This window comes from Bombus vosnesenskii, unplaced genomic scaffold (assembly GCF_011952255.1).
Source record: "Bombus vosnesenskii isolate JDL3184/JDL3185 unplaced genomic scaffold, Bvos_JDL3184-5_v1.1 scf7180000013444, whole genome shotgun sequence".
NCBI lineage: Eukaryota > Metazoa > Arthropoda > Insecta > Hymenoptera > Apidae > Bombus > Bombus vosnesenskii.
In genome coordinates, this window is record NW_022883055.1 from 817,503 (window position 1) to 838,820 (window position 21,318).

The window sequence follows — 21,318 nt, forward strand, 5'->3', positions numbered from 1 at the left end:
GCAATTTCCGTATTTACAATGTAACAAATAATTGCAACAAATCTGTATTTTTTCTAATGAAATATTTACTTTGGCGTTTATATAATTTTCTCTGAGCATTTCCGTTCTTGTATCACATAATAAAAGTTTTACTTTTCCGTGTAATTGAAATAAATTTTATATATATTATTTCATTTTTATGGTGAAATAAATATTACGTTATTGTGATAAATATAATTGTGATATAAATTGCGTGATAGCACGCAATATTGATATAACTTCATTATCTCTGTGTAGAAATTTAATAAATACACAGAGAACAGTTACACCAAAGAGATCTTACTTTTTAGTCATCAGATAAATCCTTTTGAGATAAAAGAACACATCAAAAGATCTGAATGACTGAAGAGGATTCATTGTGCATCGTGTAAAATATGATTACTTCCATTTATGATTCGAAACAGATTTACATATTGACTGCCATATTAATATCTTCATAATTTTTAACGACATCGAGGAAAAAGGTTACAGAATTTAGTAAGTAATTATTTGTGGTTTAGTAGTTGAAACATGAAATACACATATAATATATTTTGTATTTATTAGTAGTAAAATCACTTTGCATTTGCATTTAATTTAAATCTATTAGGTCTCTAACATAACATTAGATTAAGAAGTAATATAATATCCGAAAATTAAATAATTTATTACGTACAACACTATATTCGCACGTGATCGTACAATGAAAAATGTCCGTCTTTTCTCATTTAATATATCCTTGCATCTCGACACTTGAGAATTGATAATAGGCTATTAAAGAAAAAAAACATTGTCCTGCGATAAATATTTAAAAAGATAAAAATAATCACTCTTCACACGCGAGAATGGCATGATTTGCCAATATGCATTTGTCCCGTTAGAAGTTCCTATAATTCGATTGTTGAACACGTTAAGTCGAGTATTTTCTCTTTCCCTTTGTACAGATGTTTCGTGTGGCTATTACCACCGAGCCGTTCTTGAACCGCCGAACCGAACTTGAGATCTTTCCGACTTCCTTTCTCTTCCTTCTTCGTCGACGAGTTGTCGAGCATGCCAATATCCTTTTAAACTCAATACATTTCTTACCAGAAAGCCCTTCATAGCGATTGCGTATATTTAATACGTTCATTAATTCCAATTCCTTACTATTTTCTATCATAGAAACAATCACTGTATTTCTATTCACGCGTGCTTGTGAATCCCCAATACGAAATGTCGAAGTTTCCCTCTCGAAGTGGCGACAAGATGTAGATTCTTGCGTAGAGCAAAAGATTTGGCTAGTGGTTAAAAAATCCCAACTCCTTTCAGCGGACAGTATTTAGAAAAAGATGCTTAGAATCGTCAGACACAAGAGTAAGAACACGTATAATATATAACATGAACTAATTTTGGAGAATCGATCGATCACGATCGAAGGAATTTGAAGTTTTGACCAAACGAGAAGTGTTTGTTTCCTGAAGATAATTTGCTATCGTCTCCTCTCTCTTTCTGTAATTTACTACAAGCCTCGGCTTCATACCGAGTTTTATTGAGGTAGTTGCAGACGACTTTAAAACGGTCATCCTAATTCTTTTGTACAATTCATCAGCCTGTATGTGGATTCTTCGCTTGCGCCGGGGCTGAGATTGAGACACGTATATGTACAAATTATTGCGGGGAAAACTTTCATTTACAAATTGTTGCTCGACTGTGTGGCGTCGATCAACGAAGAGAACAATGATTAGGGGATGGTAAGAATCAGTAGCAGATCAATGTGTAGTTAAATATATGCACATGCATATGCATATGTATGTGAAGTGTACATATGCATATAATCGGGAAACATATGCATATACACACACAGATTTGTGCCTATGAATGTGCACGACAATGGTTTTCGTTTATATATCTTCCACCAAAAAAATGGCTTTTTTTACCAAGCACCTACAGAACCACTGCTTGTCTTGCAGTCGATTAGATGTTGTTCAGGATCAGCATAAACCAACCCCAATTCATTGACAAATTCATAAAACTTGTCCAAAGATTCAAAGGCCAATTCTGCTACGACGAAATCAACCGCCAAATTTTGCCGGTAGCTAAACAGCAGAAGAAATGTATCGTTAGATAATCGTGCAATGGACATATACACAAAGTATATATACACACACATATAATATACATAATACAATGAAAATAAACAACAACAAAACTAGTCATTTTTCAGCTACGATGTCCTGTAACAGAAATCTATGTATAATTATAATTGTTAAAAAAATTATTTGCAATCTTTCACTTCCTTTGTTCCTTTATATACATGAAATAATGTTGGTCCTTACGAAAACTAAAAATAAATTATTTCTTACTTTTTGTACCTTCGTATATATATATTTCCGTTAAATTTATTTATAGAAATATATTTGAAGATCGTTTAAAAAATTAAAAAAATTCGTTTTTTGGTCATAAAAAATTGCAAAAAAATTGTCAAATAAGATTATAATACTTTAAAGTTAAATGCTATCTAACAGTTTACCAATTGAATGTACCTGTTAATATGAAATTAGTTATATTTTTATCCATTATATTTCTTAGCGTTATCATGATTAATTTTTGTAAAAATGTTGTATAGAAAAATATTGTTTGAAGATAATTTGTCAAGTAGATATAAATGATTACTTCTAAAGAGTCTAGTACGTACGACTTTATCATGCTCTTCAATGCATTCTTGCGTTCCCTTGCAACAAACCAATCCATTAAAAAGGCTGCCATCCTCGGAGCAGAAGTGTATAGTTTGAAAAAGGCATGGAAGTTTTTCAACCACCAAGCTGAACGCACTTTGAGCGCATGTTTTATACACTCATCATTTTTGTCTTCTACTGATAAAGCTGCTAAAATCGTCGTTAAATCTGTAACAAAAGTATTAATTTTCTTATTCTTATGTAAAAAGAATATTACACTGGTAATGTTACATAATTATACGCATAATGAAATAATTAAAAACCTTGAGTATTTTTTGTGAAAATATAATACAATATTCTGTATGCAATAAATTCACATCGATTTTCTCCGCCAACGTCTTGATATAGCATTCGTAACTGAGTCTGGCACTGGTTGAATTCTTCATGATCTCCTTTCTCTAGGGCAACACGGGCGTGTGTTTCATACACGTGGACTGTAAATGCATCTCGAATACCTTGGACGGTAAGATCTTGACGAATAGATTTAAGTTGATCACAAGCATATCTATAGTCCTGATCAGCCACCCAGCGTTTCTTGACATGTGCCAAAGAATTTTGGAGTACACTTACCGGTCGAACGGCGGCGGGAGCTGGAGCCTATAATATAAAAGTAAGAAGTATTTTGATAAATTCTACAAACCGATTTCAAATGAATTTAATCGGTGACAGAAATCTTACAGATGTTAAACGTAAATAAGGTTTCTCTATGTCCTTGCATACTCCGACAATGTGAAGTCCAGTAAAATCAAAGTCTGTAGATGAGTCATCTTTAACACCATTGTTGGCTGTCCTGGAAATAGTATCGTTAAATCTTGCAGCACGTTGTTGTAATTTCTCCTTCGATCCTAATTCCTCAGTGTTTCCTGTAGCTAAACCAAATTCTGAATAGAAATGTGATTTCATCTGTTTAGTCTTCTTTGTTTTCTTGCTGCTGTGACTCAGTTTGTTTTTAGTAGATTTTTTCGTTTTTAGCGATTTATAATCGTGTTCCCGATCACTAACGTTCGACGACGATGATGTACTACGCCTGTACTTTCGTGATGGTGGGCTACGTGTATTCGAACGTGACCTTGACTTCGATCTTGACCTCGACCTCGACCTGGACTTTGATCTCGATCTGGATCTTGATCTTGATCTAGTCCTCGACCTCGACCTTGACCGTTTGTAATTCACAGAGAGACGCGCGCCGAGCCGAGCCCCAAGAGAAGTGGAGAGACCTGGCTTGCGCAAGCCTCCCTGTGCATTCATCAGCGGATTTGGCAAATTATTTAATTTCAAGGCCGGTTTTTGAGGCTTTATCGTCATAGTCATACGTTCACTATGAATGCTAGGCAATGGTTCTTGGTCCCAGTCTTTTACCCAAAGCGAGCCGTCATTCGCTGCACGCGTTATCTTTCCTTTTAATATAATCTCAACTTGATCCTTGTCTACTGCCGTTTTGCATTTTTCGTAACACCTGTTTACATAGTTCTTCAAACTGTCAGGCCAATCACCGACTGGGCTGGGATTTGTCACGATAGAGGGTGTACCTACCGCTGGTGTACCAGCACTAGGAATTGTATTATTAACAGTTGTGATAGCAGGTGTAGTAGGAGCAGGGGATTCTTCAGTTGGTGGAGGAGGAGCCACTATTTCACACTGTGCAGGAGGTAAAGGTGGTAATTCGGTCTTTAGATTGGGACCCGGTACGAAATTCGTTGTTGGACTGTTTGCCTGAAAGCTATTGTTGAATTGAGCTGCTAAATTTTTATTCCGCTTACGTTTTCTCTTTGCAGCTCCACTATTGCCAGATGGAGAGAGAAAAGCCAAACCATTCTTTTTGTTATATACGTTGAAACGAATTTGATTATTGTATTCTGAAAAAAAAAAGATGAAAACAAGTATTATTTTATATATATTAAATAAAAGTACATTTTCCCTGATACTTTCTATTTAAGAAAAAAACTTACGAGACATATCATTGTGCATGCCATTCCAAGTACCATATGGAAAAGCATTGTACATGTACCCTGGATGAGGCTGCATAGATGGTTGTATTTGATTATTGTGTTGTTGAGATGTCTGTACTGATGGGGGTGGTCCAGGAGGTAAAGGAGGAAGTTCAGAATCATCATCCAAAGACATGGGGGTTCCAGGTACTGGCGGTTGCTGATGTAACTGTTTTCCTTGATTGTTGTCCTGCTGTGGCTGCTGCTGCTGCTGCTGTTGCTGTTGTTGCTGCTGTTGTTGGTGCTGCTGCTGCTGCTGTTGCATCTGCTGTGGAGTAAAAGGTTGTCCATATCCTGGCATCATTGCATGATAGTAGCTAAACGTTTGTCCTTGATGAGGTACACCTTGATATCCTGGTCCATATAACTGCCTATAAAAAACATAAATACGCTTATCAATATATGCAACTGAAGTGCTTAATATTGCAAAAGGTTTATTATTAGCTTTGTCATAACTTCAAAAATTTCCAAATATTAAAATAAAAAGTATCATACAAAGTTTTAAAACTTTTATTTAGTATCTACTTGTATTGTGGTGTATTTTATTTACTAAAATAAATAATTTATTATTATTCCAAATTACTTATATGATGTATGTTAATCTAAAATTAGGTCATTACAAAGCGTCTTTTATTCACGTTAATATGTATTATATTACAATACTTATTTCCTACATGTTCCTTATCCATTCATTATTCGATCGATAGCTGTTTTATGTTAGTTCAAATGCAAATGAAAACAGAAATATCAAAAGAATTGTAAATTAAGAAGATTATATGAAATCATCGAACATTACGTGCATAATACGTTGTTCCTAAACGCGCATATAAGATACTTCGTATTGAAATATCGCGTTATTTTCATTAGTAGAACAATAAATTTGTGGTTAAATCGATGTAGTTGATAATTACCCTGAATATGGGGGAAACATGTTGTGGATATTGCTTGGCGAGGGATATTGCCATGCCATATTCGCCATTGAGCCTATTCCAAGTTGTGGCTGTTGCTGAAATGGCTGCTGTTTCTTCTGCGATGCTGTAGCCTCGCCTTCTGACATACCGAAGAACAAAATCAGAATTGCTTAAACAATTGTACACTTTACGTTCCACTGCCGTAAACACGTTTGCATTACCACGGTTTCTATTGACCAGGGAAAAAAGTTAAAATATTCTCGAGTAACGTTTATCGAAAAGACGCGATTTAGGTTTGATTTATTCACTTTGACAAACTAAAGTAGTGCTGAGATGACGTGAAACGTCTTCAGCCTTTACCAGGTGGCAGCACTATCATTCGAATTCTACGCGCGAATTTTCTCAAGTATACTATAACGGTGTACAAGTATCGTTATAAATTTATTTATTGCGTTTGTATATTTTTTAATATGGAATTATCTTGAATTATAAAAAGATGTATTACATATATTACATATTGCTGGTTTGTTCAAAGAATGTAGCAGGTAAAGAAGTAAATTTTTTAGGAAATCTATTTGAAATACTAGATTTTTACTACTAGAATTAGAATTCTACTACTATTAGAATAATAGAATTCATCTATGTGTATTCTATCTATCTAATCTAATACATCTATGTGTATTTGTTTACTCTTTAAGTTAGATTTCGAATTATTTACTATTAAATAATTGTTGAATTGTCAAATTGTTCTTGTTAATAGCATAATTTTATTAAGTAATTATTTCCGTCCTAAAAAAGTACCTCAATTTTAGAGTTAATCTCAAATATGATGATTTTTGAGATATTACTTTTCAAGCAAACCAATGATATATTAGTCCGTTTAATCATTAGATTTTAATGTAAGTGAATGAAATAGAATGTGCAATGCAGAAATTTTTAAAATTACTTTATTCATAGAAATATTCAATAATGATATTTTTAAGGGTAGCCAATTCTCAAACATAATGCACTTGCAAAATTATGAATTTGTTTCTTGTTGTTCATAACCTATATTTTCTTTTATTCTCAAGAAAGCGTGTGGGGGTGTGCATTGCGTGCAAAATGGTCATATTGTACGACGATTTGCTTTGATCTCTCTTTCATTCACCGTCGTGAAGAATTTATAGGAAACAATTGTCGATTGGCTGTTATTTAATGCGGTAGTATAACGTAACGAAACACCTAGGTAGTTTTGCAACGAAATGGTAGAAATGGAATATGGCCTAGCACGAATGTAACCTTATATTCGAAGGATATCGAATGAAGTTGTATGTAGATGTGTTGTTTTTTTCCATGCCGGAACACGACATTTTGAAACATATAGGTAGAAACTGCAGTCCGTTTGATCTCTTAATCCATAGTTAATTGTTCCATGATTGAATTTTGTTGCCCCGTTTCACCTGTTTTATCTTTTCTTTCTTTTACGAGCGTGCAATCGATACGAACAATATTCTACGTTTTAATGCTGATCTAATTAACCTATCGATATAAAAATCTTTTTTATCCCAAATACAAATAAATAGTATGCATCATAAGGATCGTAAAGATTTTCTTTTCTTTATGTCACCGCGATTTTGTTATTTAAGGTATTTCCTAAGTCCTCAATCAAGATATAAATAAATGAAAAAGTTAAAAAAAATAAAATTATCGTCATTTCTTCGTATACATTTTTATGCAAAATAAATACTTGCGACTAACATTCGACAAGATGCACTGTGTTACCGTTTTACGAGGCACATTTCTTGATATTTTTTGGCGCTTCATTGACGTCACCGCAAAGAAATATATTTTCGAAATAGAAAATATCTTGTTACAAATGAATCGATTATGATGCAATAAAGGTGATTGTTTCATCTTGTTTTGTAGATGAAATATCGGATAGTTAATTGATAGATATTTATAGAGGCATGTAGTTCGCCTTGAACGGGTTCTGGACCTTTCTTTCAAAAATATTGTCCAACAAAAAATTTAAAAAGGAATAAAAAAAACAAAGTCTATGCATAATATTCACAAAGAAAAATTCAATATCCAGAGATAACAGATAAATATCCCCTTAGCTATAATAGAATTTAAATCCTTTTAAGATATATCTTTTTCTTCCTCAAGACGCGTTAAGTATTAAGAAAAATAAAAGAATCATTTATTTCGGCTACAGGATAAAATAGATCTACGACTGTCGTGAAAAACGTAAAACCTGCGACAACATTCTTTTTCCCCTTGAAAATTCATTCCACATGCTGGAAATCAAACTCAACTATCGTTGCTGATTGCATCAGCATTTTCCACTTTCGTTTTTCCATAAACTGCAACCATGTGTAGTGTAGGCTTCGCGAAATCTTATCATACTAGGACAGATTGGTAAGTAATACTATTAGAAAGACTATATATAAAGGAAAAAAGGGAATCATTAAAATCACGTAATTGTTACTTGCATTATCCGTTACTATACAAATAATTGGATAGCGTTGTTGTAATCTTAAGCGTTATTCCTTTATATCTACCTAGTTTTACTGCGGTTATGATCATGGTTGCGTGTAGAAATGATTTCAAAGTAATATTTATTTGATAAAACGTTTTGCTCAGATACATTAATTTTCGTAACGAAATTATGAAAAGATAGAATTACGCTTCTTTGTGCTCTCGAGAAAAAGCTTCTTACGTGCATTTCCGGTGAGAAGAACATCATCTACTGCTTACGCGAGGTTGATTTATTAAATTTCTATAAACTTATAACTTATAATACTTGACAGGGTTTGAATTAAAGGTAATCAAAAAATTGTATTTTCTTCACGTTGTACGTGAAAAATAGTTCGAAGGGAAACAAGCATGGTTTAACATGTAGTCGTGTATGTGTTGTGCTAGATATCGCGATTTTCAAGGTTTGAGTAATAAAATCGATGGATGTTGATCTTGACGTTTACGAGTTATAAAATTCTGTATTAAAAGAACGTTCGAAAACTCGTTTGAATTTCAGTTATAACCAACAGTAATCTTTTAGGGAATTTATTTTGGTGATTTTTTCTCACTACTTTCCTTCGTTTCATCTGTTTTCGTTTCCTGCGTAGACTTTCCTTCTTCCTTCTTATCGTCCTTTGATTCTTTCACTTTTCCCTTTTTCTTTGGTTTTTTAGTCATTTTGGGTTTATCGATAGGAGGAACTACTTTCGATTTTCTACGAATTACCTTTAATAACAATTATACAAAGGCGTTTTTATAGGTGTAATAATTGATATCGTGTAAAGGTATTTTTCATTAAATGGATGAAAAATTTAATAACATGGTTATTATGTTATATTTTCTTTTACCATGCGTTGCAATAACTGTTTAGTTGTTATCTTTGTTCTGCACCTTTTGTCCCATATTTCCTTTTCTTGCCACCAGATTCGCTGATATTCATTCGTTAACAATTGTTCTATACAAGGACGTTTTTCTCTGCAATATTACAGAAAATATGCCTTGATTATTTATTAAAGTATTAAGAGCGTCCCAATTTAATAAGGAATTTAATAACTGATCAATTACTAATAATCATTAAATTAAATTTCAATTTAATTGAATAACGTACTTTTCGTAAGACGGGGTAAATACTTTAGACGATGTGAATTGGGAAGAAACTATATTATCTGGAATTTTGCAAGGAATCACGGGTGACCACGTCTTCACCTTTGTATCTCCAAACATACTCATTATTCCGAGATAAAAAATTTGATTTTCAAGTTTAAACCTGATGATAATACAAACTTCTTTCCATTAACCTTTGAATAAATAATTAAAAACGAAACGCGATGAAACGACAAACTGTTGAAAAAAAATTATGTGAAACAAACGAATGTTGCACAAATATGAAAAACTTGAGCTGGAAGTTAAAATATCATCGAACTAAAATATCGATACTACGATAGAGGTGAATTTTACCGCAGACTTTATAATGTTTAATTTTTCCCTGTAGTTCAATATGTATTTATCCGTGGAAGAAATAAAATTGACAAGCAAAAAATATTTCAATATTTGTAGAAACTTTTTCTATTATCTATTATTTATATATTTCTATTATGTATTGTATAAAAGATTTTTTATGACGCACGATGATATTTTTATTGCGACCATACTAATCGCAGAGGTCCCAAAATTATTTAAATAGTCGATTATTAATCATGTTAATAAGCCTCATATACTTTTTTTAGTGGCATCGCCTACTATATAATGTACTAATTTTTTATTAATTGTATGTTTGCAATAAACGTTTTATAATTTTCACATATATTTCCAGATTAATTTCAAATCCTATCGCTATAATTGATAGCGACAATGTCAATGAAATGTCGAAATGTTTTTTATAATACATATAATATGTTCATAGAAATTTTCTATACTAACTATTCACATATTTTTGTGAGTCACTCACACACTGTACGTAATGAAAATAATCTTCTTTTTATTATCTTCTAATTACATAATTATAGAAATTTTTGTATTATAGTTAAGGGATAATCCGATTAACGGCATCAAATTATAACGAATGTTACTCTTATCGAATGTTATGAGTGCAATGAGTTTTATCAGAAGATAACTTATCAAGATTATTAAAACGAGTTGATATATTTTTACGGAAGAAATGAGATCGATAAATTACAGTACGTGTCGCTACACCTTGTCACGTGCCACGTACAATTAGAATGTCACAGATTTCAATAAGAATAACAGTATGAGGGAACATTACGATAAATTAGAATTTCAACGATTCAATGTGAATATCAACGGACAAGGCTAATAATGGGTGAAACGGGAACCGATATAATATTGTGTTTACTCGATAATCAACCTGGAAAACGTTTCTGACTCGTGCTAATAAGTTCAGCATTAGCATCAAGCGAACATGTGTCCCACAAACCTTAACTACACAGGTTTGAATTGCAATTATCGACCTGTATAAAGTAGAGAGTCATTTGTTTCTCTATCGAGTTAATTAATATGTGTCGTGTCTAAATATTTCTTTATAGAGTAGACAGGATATTTCAACGACTGAATTAATATTTTAGTATTTTAGAAATAGTATTTCAGTGTTAATTTTTGCGTACGATTCTTTCTATTTCGATTGCGAGTAATTATGATAGGGCCTATCGAACGTGTAGAGAGTTGACTTCTTCTGAGATCACAGCAACCAAATTATATCTACAGTAACCTAATTAAATATATGCGTAATCCTAAGGTTTTACGTGCAACATACATTTCTTTTTGTAGCACCGAAATTTTTTAGCTTCAATGGTACTAATTAAAACTGATCAATTGGATAATCGTCCAATGATTGTATCAAAATTTTAATTCAAAAAGGGAACTGATGATAAGACGATTCGTGGTTTGGTCGATTCCTTTCTCACCGATGGAAAACATAAAAGAAAGCGGACGTTGTCCTATTCTCTTAATTATCACGACCGTGATAAGGTATTTTCTAAAACAAACGCGAATTGCGGAGTATGACGTTGTCGCTTTCACTCTAAATCCGTCGCCCTACGCATCTGCCAGGCGAGGATCGTAAATTTAACTAGTACGTTAACTTTATCTCCGGCCGTTTAACAATTCCTTGATATCCCAACGAACTCATCAGTATTTCTCGATGCAAAGTAGCAATCAAATCTTATCTGAAATAGAATCGTTCTCAACGAAACACGAATGAATAGATTCCCACTTTCTTTTATGGATAAAATGTCAAGAAATTACATCGACAGATGTAGACAGATAAAATTACCGTTAAAAGCGTTTTAGTGTCGAAAATAATAGTTACTGTTCTGAATTTATAACTTTTTAAATTGCACGTTGGTCTCATATAAAACTATGACTATGTGTAATTTGCATCATTATTTAACATTTATCCCTCTATTGGTATTTTGCTTTTCGGGAACCTCGAACGACACTCGACTGTCCAAAATTCTGAAGGAAATTAAAATACGTTTGGATGTCTACAATAGTTCAGTATTACAATAGATATTTAAGAAAAGGTTTAAGAAACTTTACTCTTGCAATTATTTTCTTATATAACAAGAAGACGAAGTTTTAGGGATTTATACGCGTGAGCTGAAACTCAAAATAAACTCATGCTTTCTAAACGAACTTTTAAAAATTATATTTATTTAAGGTATACGAGTCTCAGAAATTGTTATGTACATACAATAAGATCTTCTTATTGTTCAGAATCCAGCTCGTATCTTCTTGTCGCACTTGTCTTATTGTAAGCAATAGACATATGTCAGTGCATAGTATTTTAAAAAGTAAAGGCGAGTGTGTAATTTATTTATTTATATGGAAGTTATCTAAATAAATGAAATTTATATATATGAAACACGTTGCTGTAAAGGATTTCATAAAAGATTTCGGTGTGACATCACAGAGGAATTAATTTCCTACAACATGTTAAGATATCTCTTTTTCGATTATTCGTTTAAAAAAAAATATATAATCGAACTCGGAGAATAAAATATCTCAGCAGATAAATTACAATCAGCCAAATGAAATATTTCAGCGAGAGAGCAAGGTTATACAATTAGTACAACGATGTCATTTCATCTAATCATCAATTCGAAAATTCGAATGTCCACGTTGGTGGTCGGTGGCTTGTGGTAGCACGATGGGAAACGCAAGTATACCTATACTTCAAGGAGGGAGTAGAGCACCGATATGGGAGGAGTTCCTTCGAGTTCTCTCTCCGTTGAGAGACTGCAAGGAGCAGAGGTGGCCTCTGCTCACCTGAGGATTTCAGGTGGCAGTCGCCCTGCTGAGTTGTTCAGCGACGGGTATCTCGTAAACACTCTGTGATCCACAGAATTGCCGCGAGTTCTCAGTTGAGTTCTCGTTCCATTCTGCATAACAATTTTATCATGCCGGATTCTTGCGTTCGTTCTAATAAGTACGATACTGAATCATTCGAGGTACACGCGTTTTTCACGGTTAGTTTCACCTATTATCGATGATTTCCACTTGATAGCTTCTAACTCTTTTGGAAGCATTATTTGTCCACTTCCTTTCGAAGCACATCATTGTCTAGCAGCAAAATAATTCGTTGATATTTCTATTTTGAACGTTCCACCGTAACGATTATCTAGTCGGACTATAAGGAATCATTTAGGGGAGATATTAAGAAAATATTGGAAATGATCGATCGAGTAATTCGTTCGATAATTCACTTAATTCGCTAACCGTAGCTGTTGAAATTCGGACGTAAAAAAATTAGATGCGGATACGAAACACGATGTTTATATCGAGTCAAAAGAAAGTGAACCACTTCGAGAAAGAGTGATTTATCACGCGACAGAGAATTATATCTTATATTCGATTGAGAAGTCTGTTCATACAATCTTAATAAGGTAATTCGTGTTCAGCAACGCGCGTTGATTAGGTTTTACACTTTAACGGACTCGCCAAACCTCTTTCGATTGTCGAAATGTCAGATTGGCACGCATCTTTGTGCACGTTGAAGTTCAAACGAATGTCCGTCGTTTATATCTTATCGTTGGTGTAAAATTATGGTTGAATTGAACAAAGTGGCTAATAAAATTAAATAAACTAAAAAGTAACGTGTTTTTAGTGCGAAGCCGGTGAAGTGCGGGAAATAATAAATCGTTGACTAAATCGACAAATATGTTTCAATGTGCAACAAAATCGTAATAACCTTGAGACAAGTGTGTATAATAAATTTTCAAACATCGGCAAACTATTGTATCCTGAATAAAATAGTGCAGCGAGAAATAAACAAAAAAAAAAAACGAGATTGTATTGTGTGCAAAAAAACTCTGGGCGAAATTTACGAGTTAATGGAGTATTTCACAAAGTCCTCGTAAAAATCGATTTATTTTTGCAATGATACCGTAATAAACGATGATATCGTGAACATGGATCAAAGGACGTCGAGGTATTGGTTGATACGCACAAATTTTTATTGCAACAATGAAAAAGCTTGTATCCGTAATAATTAATTCGACATTTATACAAATTCGTATTTTTATGAACATAATTAAAGGAAGAAAATGTAGAATGTGATTTGTTTCATCTTTTAAGTACCAGGTGAAAGCTACAGATTCAAAACACGATAAGTTTTTTATAGGAGAGCAATTTTAAAATTCAATATTTTGTCAGCCAATAAGACATCAAAAGTACCTTTACATTTGGTTAAAAACATTTAATTTAAGAAGTAATTCGTAAATTATAACTGATATATCGTTGTTCAAAATTATTCTCTGTCAGCTTTTTTAACCCTGCCTTTTTTCTTAGCCATTTTCAATTCAATTGTATTTTTCTGATATTAGAAAATATTTAAGTGCAAAAGAAATTGTTATTGACGCATATGTTCCCTCGTTTCAATCTTAAGACAAACATTTTTTTAAAACATGCAAGATCCTGTTTTGTCCCTTAAAACGAAAAATTCAACGATTGCAAAAGGATTAACAGATGTAACAAAGAAACGTTAATAATCATTTCCTGTTCTTTATCAAAAGACAAGGTGTCGTGTTATACTAATCTGAGTTATGTTTCGGGTGTAGTAGGACATTCGTTTTAACTTATCTCTCTATCGTTAAAAATTTGCATTATCCATGTATCTACCAGAAAATCGTGTAGTATGTCAAAACTATTTCGCCGTATCTAACGAGTAAAACGCAGACCGTTATTTCGATAAGAAAATCAGCAATAATTTCTCAGGTTATTATCGAATATCGAAGTTTATTAACATACTAATGTATCATTTATGAATGATTGATTTTTCGAATTTTTTAGGTCGTTCAAATATGTAGATGATTTACCATGAAACTGAACGATTTTAATCAGTACAGTGAAATCTAGCCATCTCAAAACATTTGATATTTATTGCATTTGATAGTAATATTTGCAAAGAATGAAGATGAATTGCTCTGTATCTATGTTATTCTCAAAAGTTCTGTATCGCGTATGCAAAATATGTATATTTCCCATAAATTCGAAATTACAAAATCGTATTTCCACAAAGTGTATTCGATAGATTTTTTCAATTTTCTGGATTAAACAAACGTGAAAGCGGTATCTCCGCTTGCCAAAGGTACCGATATGAACCGGCACTGTTATCGCGATAATAATTAAACAAAATATCAAGGCTAACGGATCATTCTTCTAAATCACTCGGCAATGACAAGCAACTCGAATCGTCTATAAATCTGTCTCTCGATACCGTTCATTTGACAGGCGAGCATTTGTTTATTCCTATGCGATGGCGCAAACGCAGCAGTTGGCTGGATATTAAAACGAGAATCCAAAACTAAAGTAATCCAAAGGTTAAAAAATTTAACAATTTGAAAGTTAAGAGTCTTAGGTTCCCAGAGTCTGCAAGTCCAGGAATTTATATCTATAAATGTAAAAATCTGAGAATCTAAAAATCGTCAGATTCATAACATAAGGACCCGCGAGCCCAAAAATTGTAATACTCAAAAGTTTGAAAATGCAGTCTAAAAATTCGATGATTCTTCGATGCAAAAGTCCCCAGAATATTAACACGCGAAAGTTTCAAAATTCAACAAGTCTATGAACTTAAGAGTCTACAAATTTCTAGCCTCGATAGTTCAGTGATTGAAAAACCCAAGAATAAAAAGGTGCAAAAATTCGGATGTTCAAAAATTTAAGACAACTTCAAAACGCACGAATTTCATTCTCTTCGTTAACTGAAAAGAAATCAATATTTTCATACTACGAGTTAGCAGTAAATAGATAAGAGTTGTTCTTAACACTGAGCTGTTTATATGATGGATGTAAGTAGCACGTTCATCTTAATGTTACGATATTAATGGTACAAGCGTATTTTTATTTACAATCGATAAACGCGTTCAAAATGGTTGCAGCGGTACTGGAATCGCAAGCAGCTCGAGCAACTTCGTTCAATCACACGTATGACAATGACAAGCCGTTCAACGTGCTGCACGCTTCGCTCGGGGTGTTATCTTATATAGGGTATCAATTCCATAGCCACAAAGTAATTTCACAGTACAGTAGCATGAACCGTGGTCCACGCAAAACCGCTAGCTTAATAAGCTGTAATAAAGGAGCTTGTCAATTTCTGCTGTTATAATACGAGGCGATACATCGCACTTCTAAAATCACTGGACAATTTGTTTCTTTGTACGTGGATAACAGCTTTTAGACGAGTGACATATTTATTGTCATCTGTGATATGTACAGGATCTGCCAAAGATAGATGTGCATATTTTTAAGATCCATTTCTTTGTTAAACGATATAATAAATCTTGAAATTGAAGTTCTTGTTTCAGATATATACTTGGATCTTAAAATACTTCCTTTTGTTAGATATCGAATTAAATGGAATGTATTTTCAATTTTACTTTCCTATGTTAAAAATAAAATTGGACGGGAGATGCCGATGTTCTTGAATTTCTCGTCTTTAAATTGTATAGAATAGTTTTCGATAGGTTTCCAAAATAGAATCTAAATTCGGTAAGAGAACAATTTTCTAAAATCGATAGCGATAGATATTTTGCAGAAAGTTTCGAAGATAAGAGATCGGTCGAAAGTTCAAGAAAAAGAGGCAGACTGTTAACTCCTTAGAAAGTTCCTGTATGAAAAATGATGCACGAGTAAAAAGTTACACGGAGAAAGATAAACTTGACGAAAGCTGCTAGATAATCGAATTACTTCGGAAGCTTCATCTGCAAGTTTTAGAATTCTTCTGTTTCTCTTGTAGCTACGCTGGCTACGTTGGACATCGATGGTTGGAATTGTCTCTATGATAATTCATTTCTATTTATAACGAAACACCGAGGGACTCTGATAAGCTAGCGCCGATCCGTTTTCATCATGTGGACACGTGTTTTATGGAAATCAGTGTACTTGAATGCAACACGCACGTATAAATCCGACGAAATGAAATCGGGCCTTGACTGATGTGTATAACTATTTAAACGAAGGACATATTTGGCAAATAAAGCGTGATATTATGAAGAGAAGTTGAAACACGTGGTGATTCTTCGAACTGGTTTATAGCGACTGAAGAGTACTGCAAATAGTGTGTCATCGCTATCAAGTTGGAGCATGATGGGAGAGGTGATCAGGGTTTCTGGGAGGGCACCGGATGTCGGGGAATTCCTCAAGGAGGCGATGCTGTCCCAAAGGTTCGCCGATGTAGCTCTCTGTTGTACTGGCGGACAAAGATTTCTGGCGCATCGTTTGGTTCTCTCTGCGGCCAGCCCTTATTTGCAGGTTGGTGCTCTGTTTTTTATCCTTTGCAAATTTACCAGGTAAATGGAATGGTTACTTTTACGCAAAATGGACATTTATAACGATGGCAGAAAAAAATTAAACTAAGTATTAAATTAAGTATTTGTGTGCATCGGTTTACTTTTATACAATGAGTTACAAAAGAATATTTATACTCTCGCAATTGTTAAATTTCAATAATAAAATGTTTTCATCTTACGACTTACTGTATAGATGAGAAAATCCACCGATCGAAACACGCAAAAGTGTAACGTCCTATTTTAAATTATTTAATTTCGACCTTTAACGAGTCGTTTTTTAATTTGCAATCGTTAAATACCGCAAAATATCGCGAATCTCAGTTGTTTGGGACCTTAAGTCAGGGACTTGGACGTTAATTTAGTTTGATGATTTAAAATGATCATTTTAAAATTTCGTAAATCTATGAAAAATTAAGAGGAGAGAATGAATATTACTTTCTTTATTATTGCCAATTTGAAAAAAATTACGATTAAGTTTTCGTCTCGCACTGGTTTATTAATTAAAATACTTGGTCGTGTATGCCTTTATTTTGGGCATACGTATGAAATACAGGATAAAAATAGAAAATCTATTCAGGCCTTGTTTTATAAAAGTTTTTGTTTCACGATAATTTGATGCTAATAAGCGACTACATAGTAGCACCATCTAGTCACATTAAATTCATCCGTAATAAGAAACATCAATCATTCGTATACGTGTGTACAATCGTGTGCCAACCGTTAAAAAACGAAGAAAGAAACGCGTATACGTAATACTACCGATCGAAGAAAATATGACATATGACTTCCTGTTGTCCGTGCATCAAACAGTGAAAATATCATTCCAAATATGTCGTTACAACCGAGTACGTATTTACAATGTAACTAATAGAAGCAAATCGACCATAACGTGAGTTAATTTCTGTTTAAAGATATTTAAGAAACGTGCCAATCATTAATCATAATACATCCCAATTCGATAATAATAAACGAGTAGATACGAATAGAGGATAGTGAATGAAGGTAAATAGCGAAAGCGAATTAAAATTAATTTTTTCCCACCATCTTATCAATTAAAAAATTTCTTTTCATTTGATTAATAATGATTTGACTTCTACTGTCACTACCATTCATTTAAACGCTTCAAATGGTCTAATATTCGAAAGACAGAATTTAAGGCATTTGCGTTTAACCATCGTTAAAATTACAGAGTACGAGATCAGCGATTAGTTGACGAGATTATCGATGCAACAAAACGTGTAGAACGCAATAAACTAGATTGCGGATGACATTAAAAAGCATATCACATTTATTCTCGTAAAACGTGTAGAATCGATAGTGAGTTTTTAGTGTGCTGCATATTATTTCCGTTACAATTTGTATTCCACGAAATACGACAAATACACCACGCTTTTTAATAATCTTTTAATTATATAACAACTTTCTACTTAAGTTTTATTTCTTTTATTGCATTTTACGAAATTGTGCATTTGCGTAGACATCCTCGTTCTATTGATAACATATGTTTTTCACAGTAGAGAGGAGCCGACAATTAGCCGATAGAAATGCTAGAAAATAGAAAACGAGTGTTGCCAGGTGTTTTATCAAAAAGATACAGATTGATTATAAACCAGTTCGTCCGAATGCGATTCCATTATTACTGTATGTGTACGTATTTTTGCAACGACTGAAGAATAATTAATAAAACGATATCTAAACACGGTACAGGCGACCAGAAAATCTATAGAACGCTTATTAATCAAACGTTAAGCAGAAGATAATTAACAAGCATTTGGATGTTAACAAGACCAGATAAAACAATTGAATTACGACGGGATAAAATCGATTTATTTGTACGTCATAAAGATGAAGATTACAGTTCCTATCGTATTAATTTAACGAGCACGCATTAAAATAATTGCCTCGATAAGTGGCGATTCGAAACATAGATAGAAACTAATTTCCGTGGTGGAAAAGCTAATCCATCTATCACTTTTCGTATTACCGCGATATTAAGTGATTTTAATATAGTAAAATCGAGTTGAAATTGAAGGATGGATGATATCGCGCTATTAAATTTTAATACCAATGTATACCAACGCTTCTGGGCATAATTAAATCAATATATTAGCTTATTATAAATTGCTATCCTTTTCTTTAAAGTTTAAATTATATTTAATAAATCTTCAATGACAGATTTATTTCATTTCCTATAATAATACAAGAAGTGTTACAGAAATCTCGATCGCTTCGTTTTTCTTTCTCAATATCTTGTATTTCATCGAACTTTAATCTATCTATGTCACGTTACATAATCCCCATAGCTCTATTCCACATGTTTGTAAAGTTTCTCCTCGTCGACGGAGGTACAATTTTCTGGTAATCGTTTTCAGTCCGATTGCTCGCCGGTAAACGCCAGAGGACGTGCCTTAAAAATTACATCTTGCAAATCTCGACTGTGAAAGGTTCCCGACGCACGCGCGATACCATTTCGTCTCGTTTTTCTTTTCTTTTATTTCATTTTCTTTTTCTTTTCTCTTCGACGTAAAAACACGCCCTCGTGATAACGAATATCGTTGTCTGGACGCCGCTAATTTCGAATTTCACGTTTAACCGGTCGATAATGAATACTATTTACGGAATCTGTTTTCTTCCATTACCATCTTTGTCGTCCGACTGATTGCCATATTACACACCTTGTTACGACTTCTGTTACGTCGATGACAAACCTTAGATAATTAAACATTTCGTTTTACACTAGATTTGAAGTTTTCTCCACGCCGCTATGGACACCGTTCAATGTCACGCTTCCTGACTCGATCCATTTCCAGACAGGCAACGCCAAAATCTGTTGGAACGTGTTTCACGTTTGAAATAATTGACCAGACGGTATGGGAACGTGGCGGGATTGGTGACAGTTTAGATGGAATCTAATGCACAGCTGCATGGACAGCAAGTTATTTCGCAATCAACAACGAGGAAAACGATGTTACTTAATTTATAAAAGACTACACGATTATGTATCTCTTATCGTATTTTCATCAAGATGGATGTTAAAAAAAAAAAAAGAAAACGAGAATAATTCTGTCGTTAACGTTTGACATTAATATTAGAAATTTTGATATGAAATAAGCGAAGTACTCGTTTGATTTAAGAAGCTTGTTTCAATCGTGAAGAACCTTTATTTGAAACTACGAGTAATTAGTACTCATAATTTCCATCAGTTAATTGCAGTGTAACGTTTTGAGGTACGTCTTGAAAGAAATAGCTCGATGACATTTATAGGCGTGCGCTCATCTTGAAAATACGGCTCGATATTCGTGGGTCAGCGCACCCTAATGATTTCATTTACCGTTTCGGTCTCCTGAAAAGAGCACGAGAGAGCTTCTAGCACGTAGGACGCACTGTATGCGTTATGCGAGTTGATGCATGCTAAACGCCGTCGCTTGATCCTCCAGATAGAAGCTTACAGGACCATTAAAATACTTGCACGCAGCTATTTTATAGCAGTTGATTCACTATATTCCCAAGATAGTACAACGTTCTCGCCTCTAGGGTGGATTGTCATAAACAACTTTTACGTACACGTGTGTGTTTTCGCTTGAAAAGAATGACGATGCCTCGTGTACGTAGCATACCGCTCTAATTTTATGTACAATCTTTTGTGAATATTAGATGAACTTGATCTTTTCGTAACTATGACCTACGATAAATATATACACCTTATACACGAATTGAGATCACTAGACTCGTTGTTCAAATTTATACCACATACATATGCAACTGTTAAGAGGTCCATTTCTAAGATTTCAAAATTTCCTTTTGGAATATACACTTATTTAATTATTTATTTTGAGACTATTATGTTCATTTTACCCTTCTTTCTTCTTCAGTCTCATTCTTTCTATTCTTTCTTCCTTTTACGTTTCTACTTCACCTTTACTCTCTCCTTAAAAGATGTAAAAATTTCTTATGTTCACAGAAGCACAATGTGTATTTACGCTTCTTCACTAGAAATATTTCTTACAATATAATATTCACGTCTAACAAAGTATCGGGGTATTTCTTCTCTATCAATTTGTCAACGGCGAAATTCGTGAATATATATTCTAGCAAATTCAAATTGATTTACACTGCTCCCATTAGAGAAGAAGGACAAGAAGTTACAAATTTTTATCCAAGCACGTAGTCGCATAGATATGTTCTTAATCACATCATATTTTAAATAAAGAACAGCTGTAGTTTTCATGAAATTTATCTTTTTTCGCAAAGATATATAAACACAAATACTTGCTTGAAAATCAATGAAAGGTAAAGAAATAATTGGAGATAAATAATATAGCTGTCTTAGATTCGACAAATCGACTTGCTTGTAATTCGTCAGGCGTGAATTAGTAATTGATTT

At 33.4% G+C, this 21,318-nt stretch overlaps 3 protein-coding genes across 8 annotated transcripts in view; 1 reads left to right on the top strand and 2 right to left on the bottom strand.

Moving 5' to 3' along the window:
• Positions 1-563: 563 nt before the first annotated feature.
• LOC117238260 (leukocyte receptor cluster member 8 homolog) lies at positions 564-5,959 on the bottom strand. Of its 5 annotated transcripts, none has more exons than XM_033503033.1 (6): positions 5,632-5,954; positions 4,682-5,091; positions 3,411-4,588; positions 2,996-3,329; positions 2,693-2,900; positions 564-2,093 (listed from the first exon to the last, which is right to left on the bottom strand). In XM_033503033.1, the coding sequence occupies exons 1-6, from the start codon at positions 5,775-5,777 to the stop codon at positions 1,931-1,933; spliced, it is 2,439 nt and encodes an 812-aa protein (XP_033358924.1). In that variant the 5' UTR covers positions 5,778-5,954; the 3' UTR covers positions 564-1,930. The 5 variants fall into 5 exon arrangements, with proteins under 5 accessions (XP_033358924.1, XP_033358925.1, XP_033358927.1 ...); XM_033503034.1 differs by lacking the exon at positions 564-2,093 and having other exon boundaries at positions 2,227-2,900; positions 5,632-5,770; positions 5,853-5,959; XM_033503036.1 differs by lacking the exon at positions 564-2,093 and having other exon boundaries at positions 2,227-2,900; positions 5,632-5,770; positions 5,856-5,953.
• A 1,991-nt stretch (positions 5,960-7,950) lies between these two features.
• LOC117238259 (zinc finger protein 239-like) overlaps positions 7,951-21,318 on the top strand; it is a 30,428-nt gene continuing 17,060 nt past the window's right edge. Inside the window, exons 1-2 of one of the 2 annotated variants that reach the window (XM_033503029.1) lie at positions 7,951-8,028; positions 16,382-16,896. In XM_033503029.1, the coding sequence (XP_033358920.1) occupies positions 16,729-16,896 (168 nt within the window). In that variant the 5' untranslated portion in view covers positions 7,951-8,028; positions 16,382-16,728. Of the gene's footprint in view, positions 8,029-12,374; positions 12,612-16,381; positions 16,897-21,318 lie in introns of those variants that run through there. The other variant, XM_033503028.1, reaches the window with a different exon arrangement.
• LOC117238262 lies at positions 8,674-9,467 on the bottom strand. The gene is made up of 3 exons (XM_033503043.1): positions 9,236-9,467; positions 8,976-9,102; positions 8,674-8,853 (listed from the first exon to the last, which is right to left on the bottom strand). Exons 1-3 carry the CDS (start codon positions 9,355-9,357, stop codon positions 8,674-8,676), a joined length of 429 nt encoding a protein of 142 aa, XP_033358934.1. The 5' UTR covers positions 9,358-9,467.